Genomic DNA, 27379 nt, shown 5'->3' with positions numbered 1-27379 from the left:
CATAAATGCTCTAAAATTAAACGGCATGTACTCAAAATATCACAAAAAATGACAACATGCTAGCTAAAGAAAACGAAATCATTTTCTCTCTAAAAATCAAGTTTTTGTTTTTTCACTGGCAAACGGTGAAATGTTTACAGAGATTTTGTGACACTGGGTTCGCTCGTTAAATCGTACCTATAAGTTATATATAAAACCGAAAATGAACCTGGTTCGGCCGAACCTGGTGAGTTGTATGTGGCTCCGCCACTTGGTGCGGTTGTTGTGGGTGGGGGGTGTGTGTGTGTGTGTGGGAGGGGGGGGGGGGGGTTGTTAGTTCCTTACAAGCTTCGTCCTTGATTACTTCTCTTTTATCATATATAAGCAAAAGAATAACCTATGTATCAAGGTTAAATACTTTGTTGTGTAAGCTTATAATTTGTGTTATGTATATTGTGTTTTGCATAGTTACTTTGTATATAATGTTTTTATGTAAGCACCTTCTCCAATGAAGAACTTATTCATCATTTACCAAGAAATTTTAGGACCAACATGTCTTTAATTAAACAATGAGTGTTTGTGTGTATATATATTTTACTTTTAACTTTATACTTACTTTTCATCTTTTACTTAAACCGTATATTTTTCATCTTTTATAAATTTGTCACAAAACATCTTTTATTTTTAACTTAAAACACTTTTTCAATTAACTTTGGTTCTAATACTTTTCATCTTTACAGACTTCTTTTGGTTATTGTTTTAGGGGTGTTTGTTTGAGCTTTTCTTTTTTGCCTTTTGGAGGGGTAAAATGTCAAAAATGCCCCTCCAAAAGCAACTAAAAGAATCAAATTGAAGCTTTTAGGTGTTTTTGGAGGGGCATTTTGGACATTTTGCCCCTCCAGAAAGCAAAAAGCAAAAAATAAAAGCTCAGCCAAACACCCCCTTAGTCTAAGTTTTATGAGTTAACATACTGCAACGCATACGTGTGGTTCAATGTTTTTATGTCTATTTTTCCCCTTTAACAGCCCCATCGCAGCATGTTGGTCATAAGTCGACTTAGTTACTCTTCTCTATGTTTTATGTTTCAATCTAATTTTTGCGTGTTAACACGCCACAATAGACGTGTGCGGTTGAACACTATTACGTCTACTTTTCATTTAGTTTAACTGTCCAATCTCAAAGTCGGGTCCAACGACCCTTAAACACACGGGTTCAATAAAACATTTCTACGTTACTTTTTTTCATTGTTTTACGCCCTCTTCGCAACGTGGGGGCTAAATACTAGTTTAAGACAAAATCAAAGAAACAGATTTAACAAAATTAAAGTTTCAAGTTATAAAGGAATCAAAGGATTAGTATGGTCATAGTATTTCAAATGTGTAGTGGGTCAGAACTCAGAAGAGTTCATATAGGGCACACAACTTTTACAAGAAATTTCGTGGGCCTCTCTTCCTTCCTAAAGAGGGGGATTCGTCGGTGGCTAATTGGTTATAAAATATCTTTATAATTAGGGTGAATGGGGTACATTACTTGAATGTAGCAGGTGGGATGGGTAACCGCCGCAACCATTCTGAGTTTGGGGAGCGGGTTGAACAAGTGTGACCCGACAATTAATTCGAGCAAGCGTGTCTTGCAAACACTTGGTAGTTTGAGAAAAATGTACATGTTATTAACACTTGTAATTTGAACAAATGAGACCCACTGCTTCGTAATTCACGCAAGCGTGTGCCTTGTTAACACTTGATAATTTGAACAAGTGTGACCCACCGCTTGGTAATTTGAGTAAGTGTATGCCTTATTAACACTTAGTAATTTGAACAAGTGTCACCCGCTTGGTAATTTGAGCACGTGCACACTTATTTACATGTGGTAATTTGAACAAGTGTGCATCTTATCAACACTCGGAGTGCCTGCCCAGAGCCCCATATAACGGAGTGTCTTATTAACAAAGAGTATATACCGTCTCAAGAGATCTGGTCCTAATATAGGTTACTGCCCCACGTTTAGCACTGGCCTAGAACATGATGTAAAGACCGATAAATATTCTTAGAAATTCAGCATAAATGGATGAACATTGTTAGAAACAAGCCTAAATGAAGAGGCATGTAGAAGAGTATGAATATTGTTACTACTGGCCTAAAGGTAGCAACCTTCTCGAGAAAGGAGAAAGATACAAGCATTCCAAAGAAAATGAAGAAAGGTAAGAACAATATTATTGTCATTCAAACCAGGAGTGGGTTGTAAACCGTGTTGATTCGTATATCAGTTCATCACAGATGAAACAACACTTGATGGTTCTTGACTGCTTTCTGTACCAAAACAACCAACACCAATTTCCTGTACGCTAATATGAAAACAATTTTGACCAGCTGAACCAACAACTCATTGTTTTATATATTATTAATTACGATTCATCATCCATGGTTATAAGTAGATATTTTGTAAGGCAAGCTAATCTCTAATCAGGATCTTAACAACCTTTTATGTAAAATTCAAAAGCCTAAAATAGAGACAAAAGTGCAATAAGTCTCTAAGATGAAAGAAACATAATAAACACTCAATTATATAACTGACATGGCCCTCCATAAACGAGGTCGATGACTATTCTCCCATTCTCACAAATAGATTCCATTTCAAGTGACAAGATAAAAAATACGGACCTTTTAGGGCGCGTTCGCTTCACAGACTTTTTTTAAAGGATTTGGAATTGGAATTGAAATGGAATGTGTGAGAATCCCTATCATGTGTTTGGTTGGTTAATATGTATTGGAATTGGAATCTTATTCATTGTTGGGTTTTTTTTTTAAGAACGAGAACAAAGGCGGAAACGTTTTAGTTTTTTTACATTTTTCGTTTTTGATTTATATTTTAAGCTATGATTTTTTTATTAATATTTTTGAATTTATTTTGGAGGGGTTTTTAGTGTTAATAAGAAAATCCTTAACAAATGTTTCAAATAGGTGGGATTTTAAAATCCCATGAAATGTGAGATTTGATGGGATTTAGTTTCCATTCCCATTCTTTCATTTAATGAAACGAACATATCAATTCATGGAATTTAAAATCTCATTCCTTAGAATTCCTTACAAATCCTTGAAACGAACAGGTAGATAATGTTAAAAAGAGATGAAAATTTTGTAAAACAAAAACAAGGTAAAAAGATGTTGGTAGATATGCAGCCACAAATTGATATATGTAAAATTTCAAACTCTACGCAACTCCTACTTTGATATTATATATTTAATAATAAAATAAAACAGAGATGCGATTATAAATTGAATATCACGTGGCTTTATTTTGTGTAAACTATGCTTCTATACTGATATCGGGCATAAAAACGGTTTGCAACAATAACTGTAAAGGCATAAAAGTCACATATTTCAACCTGATCTTTGCTTCAGTCAATTCGGTACTCTCCTGTCTCAACAGTTTCAGTTCCATACCTGGACTCTCTTTAGCTGCACCAGGCATGTCCTTCAGGTACTCAAAAAAATATATCCTGGATAAATTACAATAATATATTGTTTTTGTCATTCATTATCATGGCTAATTTGTTTGTTGTCATTCATGTTATTGGAGGTTATCATATTCAAAAGCTATCTCTATTCTTAAGCAACAGATTTAATGTAATTAAAACAACAATCTAAAGTTTCTTATGTTCGTTTCGCAGAGTATGCAACGCCGGAATTTGAAATGATCAAAAAATTGAATTACAACCCCAGCTTTGTGCTTCTCTTTATCACCAGGAATCTCTATGTTGAGTGGACTACTTCGAAAATGTATAGACGTGCCAAAACTCTAAATGAGCAATATGAGTAACGGAAACGATTAATGGGTCGAAGCAAGTCTTTATGGTACGGATAGGGTTGGGCTGATCCGCAAGCATCTTTAAACTCTTTTGCCAATTTTTTTATAAATCATTAATGCTTTGAATACAATTACAAAAAGCAATAATAGTTAGCGTCACGTGCTAGTATATATAGCACGTGAAGATGGAAGAGTATCTGTGATAGCAAAATCACCGGTAACGGGTAGGAATTAAAATTGAATATATAACAGATAGATCAACGGCTCGTTTCGGATACAGATTCACCACCAAAACAAACAGTCGGGCTGCGATTTTTAACCGAAGATACAGACACACCACTCCGGATAAGAAATCGTGTCTAAGAACACCACTCGAGATGCCAAAATCGAGCTAGCATAGACAATCAATTTTACTGAAAATCCATTGAGATAAAATTAACCAAGAAAAACTTTTAAACCATAAACATCTGCCTGTTTCATTTTCATCAAACATTTACATAGAAATTAAAATAACTACCCCTAAAATATAGGAAACTACCTTGACCACTAGTCCACTACTGCATTACTTGAAAGAAAATATGAAATTAAATAAAAGAGATAATATAATAACAAATGACAAATAAACGTGGTTGCATGCTAGAAAATCAAGACTCGTGGTTCGGATCATGGTGGCTCCTCGGGTTCGGGTTTGGGTAAATATGTGATCCAGTTAATTGGCTTAATAAACCGAACCTGATGTATATCATCTGATTAGAACTTGAAAAATCGGATGGAACAAAAAGATAAATAGGTAGATAGTGGCCCGATTCGAGAGGGCAAGTCTCCAAAATACAAAGTATCAATATTCAAATTAACAAGACATGGAAACTAAAAACAAGAACAAAGTATTTAAGAGTAAACTTTGATGAAGCAATTACTGTCTTTAATGACGCGCTTACTACCCTCAAACCATCCAGATCCCTCCAACCTTTCAATACCACTCACCCTTTACATCCCCATATTCAATATACGGGTCAAATCCAGATCCAAAAATAATGTGAAGCTGCTTGGAAGCTGGGATTGTATCACTACTACCCGCCTGGAGAAGCGACTTGTCCTCAAGTCGGCTACTAAGCTGTTGTCCCACTCCTTCTGTTAATTCTTCCTCGAATGGCTCTATGGTAAGGTGGTGGAATGCTGCAGAATTCTGATCACCAGGTGTCACTCCCTGCAATTCATAATCTTGGCCTGCAACAGTGAACCTCAGGAACAATTTACTCTAGTTTGCCTGCACCGTGTTCAAGGTGGCCAACCATTGTATACCAAGGACCACATCAGCCCCTCTCAACGAAAAAGGGTAGAAGCCTTGAGTTATTTTGGAGGTTACTGAGGTGCAGTAGGACATCTTTGCAAATCTGATTGCAGCGAATTATGTCTCCATTTCCAATCCTTACTCCAAATGGAATGACCTCGAGGGTTGATAATCCAACCTTAGTAACCAAGGTGTTGGTGATAAAATTATGGGTTGAGCCACAGTCAACTAGAACCGATACCTTGAATGAGTTGATTGAGCCAGAAACTATCAAGGTTGGATGATTCGGCATGTGCATGATGGCATGTAAGCTGATCTTAGCTTGCTCTCAAGCATCTTCTGCACCCTTTACATGGCCTTGAACACCCTGATCACCCGCCTCCAACAATTGTAATGAACTAGTTTTACACCTATGCCCCGGGCCAAACTTTTCACCGCACCGGTAACACTCTCCTTTAGCATGCCTATCCTGCTTCTTGGTTTCTGAAATGCGAATGTAGGAAACTGGGGCTGTTGCGGTGGCTAGAGGGGCTGTTTTGGCGGTGGGTGCAACTTGTGAATGCAGTCCCTTCTGGTTTTGGGCCAATTTTGACTCGAATTCTAATGCTAAACTCATAGTATAGACGGTGCGAGGTTTGTGAATCCGTACATCAGCCTTCAATTCTTCCTTAAGACAAATTAAGAAAATTCTCAACAAGCAATGCTCGGGACAATCTGAAACTCTAGATGACCTTTTTGCAAATTCTTGCCTATATTCTTGGACCGAACCGGCTTGTCTGATGCTGCACAGATGCTCATCTGGGTTTTGAAACTCGGTTGTGCCAAAGTTTCTGGTGAAGGCCCGGACCAGCTCCTCCCAAAAAGTGATGGGTTTATCAAGAGATTTATGGTTTTTATACTATCTTGTGTTCTTGATGGTTTAGTTACCTTGCATCATGTGGCTAACAATTTATAATATTGTGTGTGTGTGTGAATTCCAGGTGTGTATGATATTAGGAATTGCTTTGATGATCATAGCACCTATTGGAGGATTAACGCAGATCATTGTTGCAGCCAATATATGCAATTTTCTTGTAAAAATTCAAGTATTCAAAAGAAGTTAAAGGCGGCCATGGTATTTCAAACAACAGGAAACAGTTTGATGGTATTATAACCAACTTTGAATAGGGAAGATCCGTTATAAACTATCTTAGGGTAGCACATTAAAAGATTGCCAAGGACACAGAATGAGTCAAGAAACTTACTTGCAAAAGTGCCCTTCACGTCATTTACCTTCGTCGTGTCTGCATATCTGTAAAAAATAGTTCCGCTTCAGAAAATATATACATTTCTAGAGTAGATACATGTAGAGTGAAGCTGGGATAGAAGAGAGGAAGCAGAAACATAATACCTGCATTTTAGTGTTTTTTAGGCCAGTCCTAACCATAAGCTGCTACTCAAAATAATCATGTGAAGCTGTCTGTAATTCCAGAATGGAAGAAATGCAAAAACGGTGACATGCCACTGCCATAATTGAAGCTTTCCACTATTTCTAGACTAGAAAAATCACGGTTCGAAGCACAAATGTTGAAGCGTATATCAACATATATATGCATTTGTTAAATGCAAGAGAACTTTCTTGCCAATCCTATTTCTACCAGAAATAAAAGTTTGAAATAAAGCATGAAACGTTATTTAGCATAAAGGAAAACCATGACCAAGAATGCATGAAACATAATTAAAATGATTGAATCATCAAAATCCCAGATATGCAAATTGCTAAGAACAGTTCTAAATATATACAAACTTCTGAAATTGCAAAAATTTAACTAAAAAAAGCTTGTCAGATGGTAACGTCATCTGCATCAGACAAACAAACTTTTGCTTTGAAGCTAAATACTTAAATGACAGCATGAGTAAACAAACAGAAGAATATTGGGTCAGATTATTATTTATCATCACAATCATCAATCGTATAAAAGTACAAGCGGTGGCAAGAATAGTATTGCCTGTGATTGCAGTATTTATGAAACAAAATACAAAAACTAAGTCAAAACAACAAGATTTATAGCACTACCCGCAACATTTTATTGTACTATTTAAAACTCTACCACCGGTACATGATTTTCTTTGAGATAAACGGATGATTCACAAGGAATATACTCCAACTCTCAAGTATTTCACTAAACTTTCCTATCTAATTTTCTTCTCCTTCTCAACTCTAACTACCTTTTCTCTATACAACTCGATCCACCGGTTGCAAATCCAAAGTATACTAACTAAAATAGCGGCCACCACAACGCAAATCCACGAAACCCAAACCCACCTAGGGATAACACTATCCCCAGCGCCACTAAAATAAAACACAACCATTTTGTAAACAAAGATAGGCCCCAACACCCCTCTAACAACCGAATACAACGCGTAAAAAGGAGGAGACAAAACATCGAACACCTGGGCTGCGAGTTTCGACTCGGGTTTGAGGACGGCGGCCAGCGTCCAGACGTTCTGAAAGAAGCTGGTGACCTCTGCGAGTATCAGCAGAACCAAAATGCCATAGGCTCCGTGGGCGACGAGGTATCGGCATGTGAGAAAGACGAATAGAGTGGCTAAATGGTGGGCGATGAAGAGGACGTCAGTCGGGTTGAATACGAGGTAGTGGAAGAGGTCTGTTGTGAAGTAGGCAATGCTGTATTCCAATACGGTGTTTTGGAAAGTGGTGTTGGGTGAGGCGAAGGTGTAGGTGTGTGATGTGATGGATTGGGTGGCTAAGAGGACTGCAGGGGTGCCGTGTGCGAGTGAGATGAGACAGCTGGCGGCGACTGGGCGGAGAGTGGTGGTCCAGTGGCGGAAGATGAGTAAGTGGGCGGATAAGTAGATGGTGAAGAACATGGACAAGAACACTGGGAGATATGATGAAATTGGGATGACTGATTCCATTTGTTGAAACCCACCCAGATTGATAATTGATGAAAATAGATACAGACGGAAACCTACTTTTCGAGACGAAGAAGAAGAAGAAGAAGAAGCAAAACCAAGTGGCAGCTTCTCGAAATGCCAACCGCCATCCCTACCACAATTATTCATTTTATTTTATTTTATTTTATTTTATTTAACTCAGCCATCTTTTACCGGTTTTACTTTATTATTTTACAAGGACCACACCCACCCCAGAATAAACAAGAATAAATACCGTTTCATTTTTTCTTTGTTAACCGAATCATCCAACATGTGAATCGATTGAATCACTTAAACATTCCATTTTATTCCTCTTGACCCATTCAAGAATAATAGACCAAATCCAACACGCCACCACCATACACCAAACCATCAAGTGCATAGATGGTTCCGACGCTACACCGCACAAAACACACCTCTTATCCACCCCACCCCCCACTTTTATGCTTCTAACATACGCACCTCTTTTGTAGTGATTTGATCTAAAAGTAGTCTTCAAATATGACAATTAACTTTTATTGAAATACTTCTCAACCAAATATTACCTTCTTACCGGTTTTACTAATTTCATACCATTTCGTTTCTCTTTTTAAGGGCGTTTTGACCTTGTGGTAAGTTGTTAACCCACTGATATCTGAGTTTAAGTCCTTGGATAGAGTTTTAATCGTTCATTATTAATTTAACGTTTTAAAGATTCAAACTCAAAACCACCCTAAGAAAAAAACCCACTAAAGTCCAAACTAAAGGCCTCGTGATGACCCACATGATATCTTTTAAAGAAAAACCGGAATATTTCATTATTCTTCAATAATAATCTACACCACTCGCTTTTGATTTGTCAACAGCTAAATAACTGCTTTTGATTACTAAAATCCAGATTTTTGTTTCAAAATTATGAATTAGTTTTATTACCAACGAACATCAGAAAATAATGTTTAATCTCTTTGTTATTACTAAAAAAAACTAGAAACAAGAGTTTCTAATCGTAGGCTCGTAGCAAAGAAAGGCATATGATAGTTGAAGTCATGCTTTAATACCAACCATTTCAACATTTGCTTAATTTAACACCCATCACATCATGTAAACAACAAACATCATGCCAAAACTTCTTTCTAACCACCATATAACTTATAATATTACACCACCACTCATTTGATTTCACCTTCCTCCACATCATTTGTTACCACCCCATTCCCATTAGCAGCCTCTAACCCCATTTCTTCTTCATCTTCGTCTTCATGTTCATCCCTTTTCATGTACAACCCCAATTGTTCCAACGGATTGCTAGACCCAAACTTGAAACTACCTAACCTATCAAGCGACTCATGTTCAGGACTTATCTCATCTAAGCAACTTGGCAGAAGTTGTTCAGGGTCTGCAGTTCTTAGCATTTCTAAGTCTTTCAGGAACCGAGATGCCTCATCAATCTCAACCGTCTTTTCGATCTATATTAACCCAAAATCATATAATCCATTTTCATAATAATATTTATTACTAATTCCAATAATTATAAGAAGATTAAGATACCTTTAACAACGCCTGTCGAGCTGCTTCACGTTCAAGGTCTCTTTTTCGTTTTGCCTCTGCAGCAGCTTCCGCCTCAACTCTCCTTCTAGCATTTTCTGCCGCTTTGGCTTCTGCTTGTAGCCTAGCTTTTTCTAGTCAATATAAAAGTATTTTAATTCACCTTCACAGCCTCAAACCTTTGTAATGTATCAATAATTTCAAGCTCTTTCTAACCTTTTCTTTTTTGATTTTCAAGTTGTTCTTTCTCACGACGCAATTTCTCAGGGTCAGCTTTTTCATCCTGAAAAATAAAATAACACCAATACTATATAATCTGAGAAAGCTGGTAGGTATACTGCAGGATATATAGTAACTGATTTTGTTACCAACCTGATTGAATGTTTTTTCACGAGCTTTTAAAATTGTATCAGCAAATCGACCTTTTAAGAGAGCAGCCCTGTAGAGTTTATCAGGTGAAACCGGCCTTTCACTTGGAGCACTCTCCCCTGCATTTTGAGAAATAAATGATGATAACAGAAGACCTACAAACAGTAAAGAATGGTTCGTGTGTGCATGCTTACCATCATCTTTCTGGCTATCTGATTCATTGGAGTTTGGCTTTTGCTCAGCATGATCTGATGCGCTAACTGTGACTAAATATCATGTGTATCAAGCAGCCATAAGTAAAACTTGTGGAAAAAAATTTTGTTTCTCGATGTTTATTATATAAACAAAAACTCACTATTTTCATCTGGATAGGTCATGCCTGTCTTCTGGCCTATATCTGCTCCAGCCACAGCGGTTTCCTATATATATGGATATTAGGTACACAAGAGATTTCACTTGGCAAAGGTTACATAATGGTGTCTGCTGTCTCGCACAAAATATCATATACACATAATAAACTTAGAAATTCAGGTGATACCTTTGCTCCACTAAACGAACTAGAAGCTTTAACATCTTTTAGCTCATTTTCAGAAGAACTAGAATCAGAATCTGAAAGCAACCATATAAAAACAACTATCAAACAATATAAGGCAATCTAAAATGCCATATTTATACAAGACCTATTATAACAAAACCATCAGGTAAAACATATAGACTTTTGAGTTTGACTAGCAATTAAATAGGATGGTAGAGCGATAAATAGGTTATGCTCTAATAAGTTAGAAGATATGGTATCCTTTATACTGTGAAACTTTAACTATCTAACATATCAAACCATAGTTATCAGATGCGCTAGGTGCACTCAAGGCGAATAGGCCTTGCCTAGGGCCTAGGCGCAAAAAAACGAGGGCCTGAAGAAAAAAAAAGTGCACTTGAATAAAAAATAAAAATATATTATGTATATGAAAAATAATACTATTCTTCAAATAAAATAAACAAAAGCTATTATATAACATTTAATATCATCTAATTAGTACCAAAAGTTCTAAAATAGTCAAGATTCAAATCTAATTCCAGAACTTAAAAAACAGAATGTATCAATATAATGCCTTTGATCTCTCTTATATCTAAGTTTTAATAGCACTCCTTGAGTTTCTTTTGCTCGGCTTTTATCTTCTCATGTTCTTGGCATAAACAATGTTGAAGCGCTCGCCTAGGAACTAGAAGCGCATTTATTGAGCCTCGCCTAAAAAATGGGCCTAGGCGCAAGAAACGAGGGCTTTTAATAACTATGTATCAAACTAAAACTATGCATCACTTCAAATTATATGAACTTTAGCTAAAATCTATGCAGTTAATGCGGTAAAAAATCGGATATCGGTCAAGGACCGATACTTGAGATATCGGTTATCGCGGTGAGGTATTATATATATATTGTCAATTTTAAACTTTTTATGCACAGATTAATAAGTTTAAGGACCAAATGTAAACTAGTAAAGATAGAGGGGGTTAACTACTTAAATGTTACACCCAAACTTATTTTAAACTTTTTGTGTAAAAATTTACAAGTTTTAGGGACTAAATATAAATTAGTGAAAGATCAAGGGTTAAATGTTAAAAAACCTAAAGTAATTTAAACCCTAAAAGGCTAAAACACATTTACAAACATAGCGCGGCCGCTTTCCTCTTCCTACTTATTTCCGGCAGAAAATGCAACACCAGCATCAGATCATCGATATTTATGACTCAATATAGTGTATCGGTAAAAATCATCGATATTCTCAGAAACGATATTAAGACTGATATTATGGACCGATATGTTAACCTATGACTGATAACCGATATATCGGTGATATATCACCGATATATTGACCGATTTAACTGCATAGCTAAAAATATTAATAACTATTTCTATTTTTTCTCTAGCTTACACTTCTCTTATCCTTTTCAATCATCTTCACTTGTTCTGCTAGATGGTTTTAAAAAAGCTACCATCTCTACTTCTTTACAATGATTAGAAAATTTTAGCACCAAAACAGTTACTATGTTAATTATATTCCTGTTAGACCAAAAGTTCAAAGCTAAAATAGTTTGTGTCTAATAAAAGAACCGTTAGTTGTCCTTTAAAGTTTAAATATGATTGACAAATTTCATACGTGTAGGAAATAGTATTGTGAAAACAAGGATGGCCATGTAAACAATCAATGATCCTAACAAACTAGCATTCCCAACTAATGAATAAAAACCAGATATTTATCAATTCTCATTCATGATTATACCCTATGGGGAAGTTCAATGGAGACCATTTAAACGCTAAAGTTCATTGTTTAAATCTTGATAGCTTAGTTTTCAAATGTTACCAATTCAGCCAATAGAAACTCAAGTACTCAATGGAAAGTAGGCAACACTATTGGGGATTAAAATGGTATTATTCTTTTATGGTAAAGCATCTAGAAGCTCAAACTAGTAAATCAAGAACCTATCACAACCATCGGTATATTTCTAAGAACAGTTTAATACAAATCATGATAACAGAAATACATAACCTAATTACCATGTGCTTCTTTGGTGTTATTTATGTTTGTTACTTTATCCAATTCAATTGGAGTGTGACTTGAAACAGGAGGCTCATTCCCAGCAAGATCCGCATCCTCATCCGCAAGATCATTCCCTGTAATATGTTGAAACACGTAACAATATAAGCATGGAAACCTACTACTAAGTACTAACTCACGGTTATCAAATATACATCAACAGGATACCTTTGTACAGTTGCATAGTTGAGTTGCTAAGCCCTGATTCATTAAGAAGCTGCATTCAAAACAGAAATATGCTCGTTTCAGTATATCATGAGTCATGACATAGGCCACAATCTTCTATTGTGAATGAATGGTTGAAAAACATAAATACCTCAATAACGCAAGGTTCTGCCTTGGCCTGATTTTGCTTCTCACGGATATGGTCATCCAACAGCTTACGTAATTCAAAAACGGTCTCGTTATTAAGATTGTCAATATCAACCTCAATCTCATCCTCTCCAGCATCATTCTTGTTTGAACCATGTTGCCTCAAAAAATTGATGATATTATCTGGTAAATCTCCCAAATGAGCTTCCAGCTCCCTACTTAGTTTATGTTTTTCATCATCACTCATCACTGGCTTAACTGGCTCTGGGTTTGGTTGAATTGAGGTAATTTTTCTCTTCTTTGAGGAAGGCATTGGCTTAACTAAATTAATCTCCTCATTAACCGCCTGCTGTTGAGAACCATTTGATGGTAGCTTCTTCTCAATAGTCTTCCATCTTAGCTCAAAAAACTTACTAAGAACATCCGCCATTATATGCACATCATTTCCTGGAGGATTATACGTCATGGCATTGGAAAACGTTAGCCTGACATCAGCAAGAAACTGAAATGGACTTGAATAACTTCCTGATCCAAGTTTTTCCTTTATTGTCCCTAAATCCATCGGTTTCTTAATAACATTAAAGTAATCTGGAATCTTCAATGCAACAACATCAACAGGCTTATTGAACACCCAACCATGCTGATGTGTCATCAACTTCTTTAACAAGCCCTCACACTGTTTCCTTAAAAGCAGACTGAAAGTCTCAGGTACCGCTAAATTAGCACCTCGACTCAAGCTACTTGCTTTCTGAGCTTGTGGATCAACCGATTTCCTCACGTTCGTTTGGTTTCCTTCTACCTTACTGCTAATAACATTACTGGATGATGACACTGTAACATTAGCCCTGTCCACATCAACCCTCTTCTGAAACGTCCTAACCTGATCAAGTTCAGAACGCAACCGAAGTAACCACTTCTGTTTCTCAGAAGACGGCAGCGGCGGCAAAGGAACGCTTCGTATAGGCACACCAAAACCATCTTGAGAGCTCAACTTAATCCATTTCTTTCTAGGGCCACTTGAATTCTCATTACCATCATGTCCAGAACATCCGGATTCTTCATTAGGAAGAACTCCACCGGAACACGCATCAGGAAACCGATCCTTTTTCGCCATCACTCTCCCAATTACACTACCAAAATATTTTCAACAAGACATCAATCTCGCCTAAAGAATCGATAACTAACTATCCTCATATCCCTCTATAATCATTAATAAGTTAAACACCACATGCACTCTCTAACCCAAATTAGGGCGTTACACACTTCAATTAGGTTAAATTATTAACTTCACTTATTCATAGATCGCGAATTTAAGCCTGATCTTACCGCAAAAATGGATCTATCTACAAGCTTCAATTCGCCGGATAAGTTAACTCAGCATGATTCAAACGCCAATCAACACCAATAGCAAAACCCTAACCGAACGATCTCCATTGGAATTGACGCAGTGACTGAAGGTAGAAACCCTAGGAAGAATCAGATGATACTTACCAGGATGTGATCGTACGGAATGAATGAATGTATACAAGCAGCAGCAAAGTTGAAGTGAGACTCTTTGAAGAAAGAGAAAGCAGTGACTCTCGTTTATTATTATTAATAATTCTTTTTTGTTTCGTTTGGGGATTTTAGCCTTATGGAAAACCATTTCCCCCGACTTTTCCATTTTTTTTAAATCGGGACGGTGTTTTTCTCAAATGAAAAAGTTACGGACAACTTCCGACTTTCTCGTTTTTTTTCACAATTTGTTTCACTATGTGAGAAAACCCAATGGTGATTCACCGATTTATGTGGAAAAAAACATTTGGATTCTGGTGTTTCAAGTTTTCCATACCGGTGTCGGTTTTCTACATTGTCTTTTTATGGATACCACTCAGTGTTATTAAAGAGTTGAGCTTAAAAGTTGTAACTAGTATTTATTTCTTTTTTGTTTATAATGGATTGGCTTAGGTTATTGTAGTAGTTTGATTTAGGAATTTTTTACATTTTAAGGTAATATATTTGGTTACTTTATTGTAAAATGTTGCATCCTTGATTCCTTAAATGTTGAAATACGGTAATTAGTGACGAGTTATTTAAGTAATCAAACAAATTTTTATGATTATAATGATGATATATATTTTTGTTTGTTTGTTTGTATTTGAAGTAGCGATTTCTAATGGATCACTAGGGCATGTGTCATGTTCACGCCTGATGCATGGATGTAGTGGCGGAGCCATGAATTTTTTTATATGGGTTCGGAATTTTTTTGTCGGCGTCAAAGTTTTTGGGCCCGGTTGGGTTGGGTTGGGTTGGGTCGGATAAACAGAATGTCATATCACACTTGCATAATAAAATTTTCATTGTCAACGACTCAACGTTTAATAAAATACAAATTCATTTTAAATAAAAAAAATATTAGATATAATAATTGTTCTCTACGTGTTTCCATGTTTTGAAAACGATTCTTAACATTTTCAATTGCAGCTTCAAAAAAATGGTTAAAATTATTATGTTGGGTTGTTGGGCCTAGAAATGACCCAAAACATAATTAACCTTAACGTATTATTCTTGAGTTTTTTAACTAAAGAAAGAATTGGAAAGGAGAGTTTAGATAAGAAAGGAAAGAGAATTTTTTTTTTTCAAGAACAATAATGATTCTTTCATTATATAGAAACATAGATATTACAACAACATAGCAGGTAGGCGGGCAACAAGCTGCGCCGCCACCCCTTTCTGAATTGCAAACCCTAACATGCTAAAGACATACCCCTGCCCCTTTGGAGTCGACACATTGCTATGCACAACCCGTTGGACCCTGGTTAGGAAACGGATAGCTTCCGGTGCCAAGGAGCCAAATGTATCAAAAGCCAAAGGGACAAAAACATGTTGGTTCTCTTCGCAGGCTTTAGTGGAAGGAAATTTTTGTTAATTAGGTGTGTTTTTGAGTTGGAAGGAAATTAGAGGAAATGATAACATTTTTATCCTTAGTAATCAGCCCAAAAGTGGGAGGATAACTTATTGGAAAAATACATTAATTTAATATCTTCTAACTCCTCCTACTCATTTCCTTTCCATCCTGAAAAAAACTCAAGAACACCCATTTTTTAACTATCCTTAATTTTCTTTTCCTTTTACTCCGTTAAAACAACTCAAGAACAGGGCGTAAATAAATTCTTGGAGGGTAACATATTCAAATCACACATTAGTCTTTCTTCTTCTTTTTCACGGCACCTCTTCAAATCCAAAACACTTCTGCAAATATACTTTTCATTTCAACTTCTTTTAGTTTTTTACTGGGTTCGGTCGCCGAAAAAGAATGGGTTCGTTCGTTAATTCAATAGTATAGGCTATGTATAAAACCGAAAAAAGAACGGGTTCGAACGAACCCGGTAACCAAGCTGTACCTCCGCCACTACATGGATGACCACCAACGTAGCAGTGTTTTTCTAGAGCTACACAGAGCCAGAGGGGGGCGTTTAGGGAAGAGTGGTATTTCTAAGCACAATGTTTCGGGTGGTATGTGTATCCATCGTCGATGTGACTTGGTTGTTTCTGACGTGGAGTGGTTTCAACGCATTGGGCGTGGGTAGTACAAATACTCTTAAAAGTAAAAAAAAAACTTATCCTTAAAATATACAACGTACTTTTTGAAAGCAAAGAATATTAAGTATATTTCACATTTTGATAATTACTATAGCATTTATGTATTATTTCAAGTAGCTTACGATGTTTTATGTAATCAGCTTTGTAATTTGGACCTTTTTTACGTGTTCTTGTCTTCTTTTTGTTGATTTTCTTTTTGTTGATTGTTCAAAAAAAAAGTTTAACCCAAAGTTAATTTGTGTTTCTCCAAGCAGAACCTCATCAAATTATCCCATAAACTAGTTTCATCGGCTTTATTGTAAATTAACTATAGCCATACTCTTACTCTTGTTTTAACACATAAGAATTAACGTGAGTTTCAATGATTTATTTATTTTCATTCCCACCTCTTAAATCTAAAATTCGCTTATTTGAGTTAAATCACCATTTTTGGTTAAATATTAGAAGGCGTGTCTTGACAACCAGCATGTATTTATTCCTTTTGTTTTTGATACTTTTGGTTTCCTCGCGCCTGAAGTTGTGGAGTTACTTAGCCGAGTTCAACGGGTCAGATATAGTAATGTTATGACTCCAAGATCAGTGAATGTAGTTTTCAAAAGATTGAGTTTTGCAATTCAAAACGAGGTAGCGACGCAGTTTGTTGCCCACTTGCCTTCTGTTTTGATGTGATTACTACCTTTCAGTTTATTTAAATAATATAAATCACCACTTGTGTTTTGAAATGAAAATTAGTACTTGGATTAGCCGATTCAAAAACAGTGTGTTTTTTCAAAGGGGTGTTGATGAAAAAAAAATAATTACTAAAATGGTGTTCATTGAATAATATTTACCATAATAGTGTTATTAAAAAAAGTATTTTTGGTTTCTCACTCCAAAATTTATTGGGTAAACCTAAGATGGGACAACACATGCCTTTTTTAAAAAAAAAAGAAAATAATAATGTTGATTAAAATCTAAAATAAATAATTTTCTTAAACAATTATATATTTTCTTCTTCTTCTTTTTTTAATTAATAAATGTCTCTTTAAACAAATTCAAAAATGTTATGCAAATATAATTACACTCAGTATATCTATCTTCTTTTTTTAATTAATATTTTAAACGCTCCTATTATGTACTTATTAAAACAAAATCCATCATATACACTTACTTTTTTGTTTTTAATTTCGATCTATGGATTAGTAATGGTATCGTGTATCGATACCGAGCAAGTATCGAATTGGGTACCGCCAGTATCGATTTATTACCAACTTTTTGGAGGTTTCGAGATCGGTAAGTACCGGTACGATACGGTTCGTATGGTACCGGAATTTTACTTAACTGTTTTCTTCGTTAATGGTACAATACGGTTTAGTATGGTACATGTATTTTTACTTAATTTTTTTCTTCATTACCGGTACCGAATCAGTACCCATTTATTGCAAATTTCAGTGTCAGTGTCAGTATCAGTATCGAGCTCATCCTTAGTTCGATCTACACTTCATGTATATTATCTCAATCTATTGAAAAAAAATGCATTATTAAAGTAAAACTATTTTTAATTATATAATTATATAATTATAAAGTTAATGGATACGCTTAGGACACCTAAAACTAAAAATATATATTTTATACTATGAGAAAATATTAGTTTTTGGTATACCCAAAAACAAACTTGACGAAGTTCTAACAAAATTTTGTGTATGGACACTCTTTTTTTATAAACAAAAATGAGTTTAATCACAAAAAAATGCTGACCATTAGTTTTGTACAACATTTTAGAATTTATTTAAAGAGTGATTATTAATTACAAAGAAGAAGAAAAAATTGTTAATTATTTATTTTAGATTTTAATTAACATTATTATTTAAAAAAAAAAGCATGTTTTGGTCTCATCTCAGGTTTACCTAATAAGTTTTGGAGTAAGGAACCAAAAATACTTTTAATAACACCATTATGGTAAATATTATTCAATGAACACCATTTTGGTAATTATTTTTCCACCAACACCTTGGGGGGAAACTCTTCAAACACATCATCTTTACAAAAGAAAAAAAAACGTTATTTTTGGGTTAAGCTTTTGATTTTAATTCAAACAAGTTTCAAAATTAATTGTAACTAATTTTCATCGTTTAGCGATGGTCATAACTCATGTTTGTATAAAATCCCACTTGGTTTTGGTTAAAATCCATCAAGAATAGATATATTCAAATTCTTGATTTAGCTAGATACTCAAATTTAAAGTTAACCAACATGCTTTAAACATCATATATTGTTTCCAATTATAGTTTCCTCAAAAAATTGAATTTCCAAAAATTGTTTACTTAACGTATAAATTCACTTAAGCTTTACAAATGGAAAGTTAAGAACATGATAAGCTTAGTAGCTTACCAATACCAAGTAGTTCGCTAGTGATCTCAAACCACTTAGAAATAATAAGAATGAGGTTAGAGATTGTTTTGAACCTTTAGCTCTTTCCGAATCTTGTTCTTGGCCTTGGATCGCAAATCACAAACACACTTGTGAAGTTTTAATGCTTCTAATATTTGCTCATAAAAATCTCGAAGTGAATAAGATATATCTAGGGACTAAACTTTTGATCAACTGAACAATTGGTTCCCCAAGATAAGTCCATTTATCTGGACTTTAAACCCTACGAACCAATTTACACTATTAAGCTCTATTTACGAAATCTAAGTCCAAATTTTCACCGTCATAATTAAATTGAACTCATACCAAAACATCCAATTCAACACTAAACATAAACTGAGTATTTCTAATATAGTATACTGAAATTTGAAAATGTGTCACATTGGGATCGTATTTTTGAAAGAAGGAAAGCATGAAGTTGTGAGAGTGATGACCGTGAGCAAAGGCAAAATGTTATGAGACTGATGATTGTAAGTAAAGGCAAAGATGAACCTTAACTTTTTGGTGTAACTAGGAGAATCCATTATGGTTCCAACCTCTTCAAGTGTATAGATATATAAGTTAATCTTTAGCATATCATTATTTCATGTTTCTAGAGTTAAGTGCGTTATGCAGCCAAGTGGTGATGGTATAAATTTAAAACGAATGTTACAACCATTTTAACCTACTAACACTCTCCTCGGTGTTTAAAACAAGTTAGTGAGGCAAAGCCTTTAAAACACCAAACAATTGGCGAGGTCTTGCCGTCTTGGGTTCAAGTCTTTCAGTTGACAAAAATTCACCGTTAAATAAAATATGTGCAGTGTGGACCAATTTTCACTAGATTGAAATTTAAACTAATATTATTTTATGATCCTTTTTATCAATGAAATAAATCAAAATCATCATGACAACACTAATACACTACTGTACACACCAAAACACCAAGACAATTTCTAAAACATTAACACAACTTTTACACACTAAACCAAAACTTTATCACATTGATGCACAACTTTATCACAGATCCATAGTTAATTCATGCACTTTCAATGATGATGCATGACTGCATGGCGCGGTACAGTATATTGCAAATGATTGACTCAATCGGTTCAGATGATATAAGACAACAAAAACATAAATGACTCCATTATTCCTTGTTTTAAAGTTCCAAAATGAAGAACCAGTACAATTATCACATTATGCAAAACACACCTTTCTCCATACAGAAACAGAAGACTAAAATGCATGGTGTTCTTATACATTAAAAAAATAATTATTTCTCATTCAAAGTCTGGTCACAAACCTTTGACCAAGAGAAATCAAAGGACTTCTAGTTGACCACATCAAGAACAAGCTTGCGGGACTTGAGAACCGACCACCTCAAACGCCTGTAGTATGCAGCCTGAAGCAGGGCCAGTGACAGTACAAATATCCACTTGAATCCCATCTGCACCATCCAACCAAAACCAATGCCATTCATTATTCATTCAAGATTACAAGTTTAACCTTAAGCTCAAATAAATTCATTTGACTAGTAACTTTGAAAGATTTAGAGGAATTTACCAGTTTCCGTTCCTCCATTTCTGGTTCTGCAGCCCAGCTTAAGAATGAAACAATGTCTTTTCCCATCTGCAGTAGTTAGATAAAAAAAGAATTAACTAAAAAAATATGACAATATACGAGAGAGAGAGAACAATTAACAAACCTGAGCCTCAGTTGCAGGAGTGCCATCTTCATACTCAACAGCACCATCATTAAGCATTTTAGGCATTGCAATAGCTCCACCAGGGAAATAAGGATTATAGTGCAGACCTTCCCTGATCTGCAATATAGATGGATTAGATAATCAGGCTAATTTAACCAGAATTAAAAAAAAAAGGTTTGTCCACAGAGTAAAAGAACTGTTGATACAACTATAAGTCATAATACGTTATAGAACTAGCTATCAGCGATTCAGCGCTATATTGATATGGCACTTTTCTTGAAAAAAATTGACTAATCAACGGTCAAAGCTGTATTTAAGATAACATTACTATTTTTACATTAATGATAGGCACTTTAATGAACTCGAAATTAAAATAACTACTAAACAATATCCCTAGCAAACATTTATCAAACATCAGGGTTATTTTGGACTTCAGATATAAATGCTTGGGCTTTTCTGGGTTAGGTGATATTTCCATAGGGTCCAAATGGGTATGATGAAAAAATAGGAAAACTGAAGCACAGGTTAGACTGTGTGATAGAATAAAGAAGACCCAAATTGAAAGTCATCTGCACCATTACAAACACACCAGACCAACGCACACTGTCTTCTTCCTTCTTCGATAATCTTTTACTCTTCTCAATTTAGAATGGGAGAGGTGCTCCTGCACACTACCCTGAGTTCTACCAATCCTGCCCTTCCATGTCACGCATACCATCAACTACCCTAAAACCCTTGGCCACACTCCTCTCAAATACCCTAAAATCCTTGGCCCCACTCCTCTCAAATACCCTAAAACCATTTTTCTTTGTTAAAAAATAATTATAAAGACGATAGATGATTACTTGCAAATCCCCATCTCCATTTCTCACACTACCCAAATCGGTGAATACTACCTCATTTTAGGCCCAACAGGGGAGAGTGGTGTACCCTCTTAGGGCACCTTGCCCTCAAACACTACCCACATTACAACCGTCCCACCCTTAGGGTTTTTCAGCTAACCCTGTTGCACAATCATTTCTAAATTGCAAAGCAGAAGTTTTCATCTGCTTCATAGAGATGCACTCAATTTCATTAACATAATAATTTAGCTTTTTTAACAATTACATGTCAGTCCCATCTTGGATTTAGGTTTTGAGTTCATCTTTATCTCAGAATTTACTACTTAAATTCAATTGTAACGTATGGGCACTTGATCTCTTCATCTGAGGCTAAATTTTGTTTATTTATTTATTAGGTATTTTTGGGAAAGAATTAAGTGAACAGATTTGGGGAGATGCGACTTCTATCACAGTGGATGATGATATGAGATTTCTAATTTATAGGAAAATAATATTTTAGCTGAGAAGCATGCTCTACTCATCCCACCATTTATGGATTGTGCAAAACAAATTCATCCAATGGCGTTTTCTGATACTGCTTCATCAGTTTCTTGTAAGCGTTTTGTTGTATTTACCAACATGTGGTATGAGAATTTACTACTCACCGACACACCAGCAGGAGGATCACGGTAGCCAGTCAAAAGTGCAAATACATAGTTCTGTCCATTGTGACGAGCCTGACAAAACCCAAAATGTGAAAATCTGTAGCATAAAGAAAGCAATAACTTAAAAAGGTAAAGAAAAAAAAGAGGAGTGAGTTAGTTACTTTGGTGATAAGACTGAGGTCTGGAGGATAGGCCCCGCCATTAGCAAATCTAGCAGCTTGCTCATTTGCATAAGGTTGAGGAAACCGATCACTGAGCTTTCCAGGTCGGGTAAACATCTCACCCTCATCATTAGGACCATCAGTAACCTCAATTTCAGCAGCCATTGCTTTAGTTTCCTCTTCAGTATACGCCACACCCACCAAGTCACGGTACGAAACCAAACCCATTGAATGGCACGATGCGCATACTTGCGTATACACTTGGTGACCACGTCGGATCCTGATCAAAATCAAATAAAAAGGTTACATCACAAGAAGATAACAAAAGTTAGTTTAAAAACACACTTACGAAGCATGGTCGTATGAGCTCAAAATGCCTTGGTGAGGCCAAGGATAGCTTGGAGAATCTAGCCCGTGTTCGGCCTCGTCAGCAGCTGCTATTGTTGTAAAGCTCAAAAGCCCGGAAACACCTGCTCCAATGAGTGCTATTGCCCTCAAAGACTTCATTCCAGAAGCTTCTTGATCTGTCTTCGGTATTAAAGATGACAAAACCGGAGGGGCCTGGTACACGTAATAGATAACAGATTTAGCCTAACTGACCAGCAAATTACAAGCGCAAGAAAAGAAATGCAAACCATAATAACGCTTACGGTGGAATGCGAATGAAGGCGGTTCCTCAGCAAGTGGTAAATTCCCCTACCACCAGCCATTTAAGCCAATTTCCTGTAAAAACACATATATCAATGATAATTGAAATTTTGAATAAAGAATTACTTTGAAAAGAGAAATCAATTATTACAGTTCAGGATTTACAAGAGAAGTTAGATTTGGTGAACGTTTAAAAAAAACAGCCTGCTCCGACCCGAAAACCCTGTCCCGTTTCGACCCGAACCAAAACAACCCTTTTTTAATTGACCCGACCCGACCCGACCCACGTACACATCATAATGCAGAGTCAGTCAACTATCGTATTGAAACCCTAAATCAGGTATACATTTTGCCCTAAAACTGTTAGTAAATCAATTGTGCGAGCTGAAAGAACAAATAAAGCCCTAATTAAACGGAGCTAAGATCTGATTTATTAAACGGAAGATGCAATCAATCAATAGACAAGAAATGATAGGTAGATTGTAAGTTACACATTTGACACAGACAATAGACACGAATGAATGATTAAGCGTTAACGAAATGAAATGAAATTGAGGAGGACTTACTTAAACGTCGTCGGATGAGATGATTGTGTGTCGCCGGCGGCGTTAAACGGCCGCAGAGAAGAGATAATAAAAATAATAACGAATGGAAGGAGGAGATTAATTATTCGGCCAGAATGATTTATCACTTGTGGTTACCACAACACAAGCAGGACGACCGGTCTATCATCACTTCACCGTTCACTTTAGGACACCACACCACCTTTCGGATGGGCCAAGGCCTCTTTTATCACCTATTGGGCTTCTAAACTATAGGCTTAAAGATGAGTATACATACAGGTGCGGTGCGGGAAAAAAAACCGAACCCAAAAACACCCAGAACCGGTTTATTTTATACCCGAACCCGTACCCGACCCTACCCGTACCTGAAACCGGAGCCGATTTGTACCCGGTAATACCCGAAAACCCGAACCGGTTCCATACCCGAACCGGGTTTACAAATACCCGAACCGGGTTTATCAAATACCCGATATTACACGAAAAATACCCGGAAAAATAATCCTAAAAGGTGCAACCCCTTAAAAAAACCAATATATATCCGAAAAAAAGCCAGAAAAAACCCGAAAATAGGGTTTTTTCAATACCCGGCTCAATACCCGACCCGAATCCGATACATAGGGTATGGTTTTTAGAGACAATACTCAGACCCGAACCTGACCCGAGTATTGCCAACACCCGTTTTTCTAATACCCGGTCATACCCAAACCCGGGTATTTGAAAACTCAATTTGTGCACCTCTAGATGAGTTTAGGGTCAAGTTATTCTACAAATAGGGGACACAAATAATAAGAATGAGAAAGATTTCTAGCAAAAATAAAACCTCTTAAAAAATAATTTAAATTAATCAAAAAAATCATAACTCAAAATTTAATAAAACAATGAACAATGTAAAAACGCAAAAATGTTTCCACTTTCTTACTCGTTTAAAAAAAACTAGAAAAAGACACGGCGTTGAGAAAAAAAACATCATTGTATCTTTTTATTTATCATTGTGTTTTGTGTTTATTTTCGTCATTAATTGTGTATTTTTTTCTTACATTGTTGATTTTTTCTTGATATTGTGTTATATTACTCAACATTGTGTTATATTTTGTCCAGCACTGTGTTAAATTTTGCGACATGTTGTGTCTTTTTTTTATTTATCATTGTGTTGTTTGTTCATTTTCGGCATTGTATCTTTTCGTCTTTTTTTAGAACTAGAATGACGAGGAAAACATTTTTGTTTTTTAATTTTTTTTTATTTTTTGTGAATTTTTTGTTGAGTGGTTTTTTTATGACCATAAATCATTCTCACATTTCTCATTTTTGTCTCCCTTTATATTTTAATTTTACCCTTAAAAGTCAAAACTAATGCATGAGTAAGTCTCCACCAAACTTTCAGTATCCAAGTTTACGATTGCCACTTTTCTCTAGAACCCTAGAAACTCAGAACCTAAAGTGAATCACTATTTTCTTAAACTATTTACAAACACTAAAAGTAATCGTGTTGCTTTCAAATCATCTTTCAAATTTTCTTGACACCGCCTGTCTGCCTAGTTAAATAGAAGTACATGTATCCATGGAACCCAAGCCTGAATTCACCAACCCCGAACACAAACCATTCTAATTTGGTTTGATTACTGGTTACTCATTTAGTTGTTTCAGTTATACCTGAAAACCTCGTTATGCGTTTTATAATCTAATAGGCTAATATTATTAGTGCGCGACACGTTCAATTGTTTAGTATAATATTGTATACTCTTCGATTACCATTCCATCTATTTTAGATAATTTTCAAAAAAAAATCTATTTTAGATCCTATGGCTATTCTACATCCAAGCTATAATTGCTAACTTACTCTACAAATTAATTTGAAGTTTGTTTGATTCTATAGGTTCTGTCGATCGATTCTACATGTGACGATGATAATGTTTCTTTAATTCTATGGATTGTGTTTATTATATGGGGAAAGTGAATACGGTGCTGTTAGCCGTCTAAGCTTACACGCAAAACCAATTAAAAATCAATTATATAACTAAATCTCATACAATAATGCAAGATTTATCGATTAGCTACTAACAAAAGAAAAAAAATCATAGCCCTGTAGAGTGTAGTCTTCCATTAATAAATAAAATTACTTTATGAACCAAAAATGTAAGACTTAAGTCTTAAGGTGCAGGCATTAAAGATCGTTCTTAATTTCTGCAAATTTATTTTCTTGACGAGGTGTATTTTTTAGATTAATTAATTCAAGTTCAATTCTAATTCATCATTCAAAAAAATCATGCGAAACAAATTTATTCAGTCTTATGACTACGTCTAGTTTGCTTAAACCGATCAGTGACTCATTATAGAAATCCTTTTATCACGCTGCCTTTAGTTTTTATTTTAGTTATTTTTTTTATTTAGCCCTAATATTTTTGCAAGGGGTGTTAGAATTAGGGTTTAAGAAGGACATGGATTTTTATGAAATTTTTTAATCAAAGCTACGTAGTTTTGATAGGTTTCACGTGTAAGCTTAGACGACTAACAACACCGTATTCACTTTCTCCTTACTATATTTATAATGTTGTTTTAATTTTAGCATTTTATTTATTTATTAATATGTTCTTAGTTTTCTAGGTCAAATACTTGAAACTCGATTAACCCAGGCCAATAAATCCCAAACTCGGGAGAGATTAGGGTTAGGTTTCGATTGTTACACCCCAACCAACGACGAAATATGTCTGAACGGACATTGATTGTTCATAGCATGCAACACTAATTAAAGTGATAATATCATTTATCCATGGTATTAAAACGTACTCATCACATTACATGATTCAAAATAAAAGCAAACAATATTTCAAACATGCTTATTAAATAAAATATCCTAAAGGTCCATAACTAAGCGATCTTCAATCCCGAACAAACTTCAACCTATAGCATGTATAAAATAATTTTGTCAACACGAATGTAGGTGGGCAATCATAAGAGTTTACTATATATATAATGAAAAGTTACGAATCATATGTCATAGTGAAGTAATTTAAACATAAAAATAAATGCGTAGAATGAAAGAAATAGATTAATCTCGTTCTCTTTGACGTAAAGCCAAATTACTAAGGACCGCAAGTTCATCTTAAGGACTACCACACTATTGAGTTTGTGTTTGTATTTGCGTTTGAATATCCACCACCAACAACAACCATAAATAAGCATGTAGCATGTAAAGCATGAGCAATTATGAAAAGGTATACACACAATGACATTAATATGAATCGTGTTTGAAATTAAGAATATGAAATAAACGAGTTGTAGTTTGTAATATACATGTCACACCCCAAAATAATGAAAATGGTGTTATGATAAACTCACATGATAGCGTATGCAAAAGAGAGGAGAGCAAATGATGAGCTTAAACGAGTGAACCGGTTTGACACAGCTATATGAGAAACCCTAGATAGAATGGCTAGGTCTAAGTATAGGTTTTGAAATAATAATAATAATAATAATAAGACAATCTATAGGTTTGGTTCTTTTATTGGAGTTTAAACGAATAAATTATCTGCATATAATGAAAGATTTATGTGTAACAAATATTCATAGCTTAAAGATCAATTTTTATTAATAAAAGTTGAGTTTAAATCATTATTTATCAATTTTATATGATTCGGTTTGGTAAAAATAAGCAAACCTCGCATTCTAGAGAAATAAAGTTTGTTAAGCGAGTGGTTAGGTTTTATCTGACTCGAACCCGGAAATATTCTGGGTTCGTTTCCAACAAAATCATAATGTAAGAATAATATTTATTAACTTGGAGATTATACAACATTAAGCAAAAAATCCCCTAATTTTATGAAAATAAACCCCAGAAATCGATTTTGACTAATGGGAATCCCATAAAATGGGATTAAAATCCCCTAATTTTATTAACTTGATGATTTACGATTTATGGGACGTTGAAACACCTCAATAAAATGGGATTAAAAGATGGGTTTCATTCAAATCATGATAATAATGAAAAACTAAACAAATATTACACGGAGATGGCACTAAAGGGATGAAGAAA

At 35.1% G+C, this 27379-nt stretch overlaps 3 protein-coding genes across 3 annotated transcripts; all 3 read right to left on the bottom strand.

Annotated features, from left to right (window-relative positions):
• Nucleotides 1–4801: 4801 nt before the first annotated feature.
• Nucleotides 4802–7996, bottom strand: LOC143622316 (TLC domain-containing protein At5g14285-like). Its single transcript, XM_077093506.1, has 2 exons — nt 6468–7996; nt 4802–6368 (listed from the first exon to the last, which is right to left on the bottom strand). The coding sequence occupies exon 1, from the start codon at nt 7994–7996 to the stop codon at nt 7250–7252; it is 747 nt and encodes a 248-aa protein (XP_076949621.1). The 3' UTR covers nt 4802–6368; nt 6468–7249.
• A 990-nt stretch (nt 7997–8986) lies between these two features.
• Nucleotides 8987–14402, bottom strand: LOC143622315 (transcription factor GTE9-like). Its single transcript, XM_077093505.1, has 10 exons — nt 12818–14402; nt 12670–12718; nt 12462–12578; nt 10446–10516; nt 10263–10326; nt 10102–10173; nt 9911–10026; nt 9755–9821; nt 9542–9672; nt 8987–9459 (listed from the first exon to the last, which is right to left on the bottom strand). Exons 1-10 carry the CDS (start codon nt 13925–13927, stop codon nt 9163–9165), a joined length of 2094 nt encoding a protein of 697 aa, XP_076949620.1. The 5' UTR covers nt 13928–14402; the 3' UTR covers nt 8987–9162.
• Nucleotides 14403–19905: 5503 nt separating this feature from the next.
• On the bottom strand, nt 19906–22881 carry LOC143622314 (cytochrome c1-2, heme protein, mitochondrial-like). The gene is made up of 7 exons (XM_077093504.1): nt 22789–22881; nt 22488–22699; nt 22139–22418; nt 21978–22049; nt 20492–20608; nt 20350–20415; nt 19906–20233 (listed from the first exon to the last, which is right to left on the bottom strand). Exons 1-7 carry the CDS (start codon nt 22846–22848, stop codon nt 20117–20119), a joined length of 924 nt encoding a protein of 307 aa, XP_076949619.1. The 5' UTR covers nt 22849–22881; the 3' UTR covers nt 19906–20116.
• Nucleotides 22882–27379: the final 4498 nt, after the last annotated feature.

This window comes from Bidens hawaiensis, unplaced genomic scaffold, assembly GCF_021521415.1.
Source record: "Bidens hawaiensis isolate Kalapana, Puna unplaced genomic scaffold, B.hawaiensis_p1.1 tig00003115_1, whole genome shotgun sequence".
NCBI classification, from domain to species: Eukaryota; Viridiplantae; Streptophyta; class Magnoliopsida; order Asterales; family Asteraceae; genus Bidens; species Bidens hawaiensis.
Note: the sequence above shows the minus strand (reverse complement) of the source record. Positions and strands in the feature narration are given on the sequence as shown.

Bases quoted from the DNA above. Each gene is read 5' to 3' on its own strand.
- LOC143622314 (XM_077093504.1), bottom strand. From the start codon at position 22,848: ATGGCTGGTGGTAGGGGAATTTACCACTTGCTGAGGAACCGCCTTCAT. The intron at 20,609-21,977 runs GTGAGTAGTAAA...TCTATATTGCAG, and splicing joins ATCCTCCTGCTGGTGTGTCG to ATCAGGGAAGGTCTGCACTA. The intron at 20,416-20,491 runs GTTTGTTAATTG...TAACTACTGCAG, and splicing joins CTCCTGCAACTGAGGCTCAG to ATGGGAAAAGACATTGTTTC.
- LOC143622315 (XM_077093505.1), bottom strand. From the start codon at position 13,927: ATGGCGAAAAAGGATCGGTTTCCTGATGCGTGTTCCGGTGGAGTTCTT. The intron at 9,822-9,910 runs GTTGGTAACAAA...TTTATTTTTCAG, and splicing joins GTGAAAAAACATTCAATCAG to GATGAAAAAGCTGACCCTGA. The intron at 9,673-9,754 runs GTTAGAAAGAGC...TATATTGACTAG, and splicing joins TGAAAATCAAAAAAGAAAAG to AAAAAGCTAGGCTACAAGCA.
- LOC143622316 (XM_077093506.1), bottom strand. From the start codon at position 7,996: ATGGAATCAGTCATCCCAATTTCATCATATCTCCCAGTGTTCTTGTCC.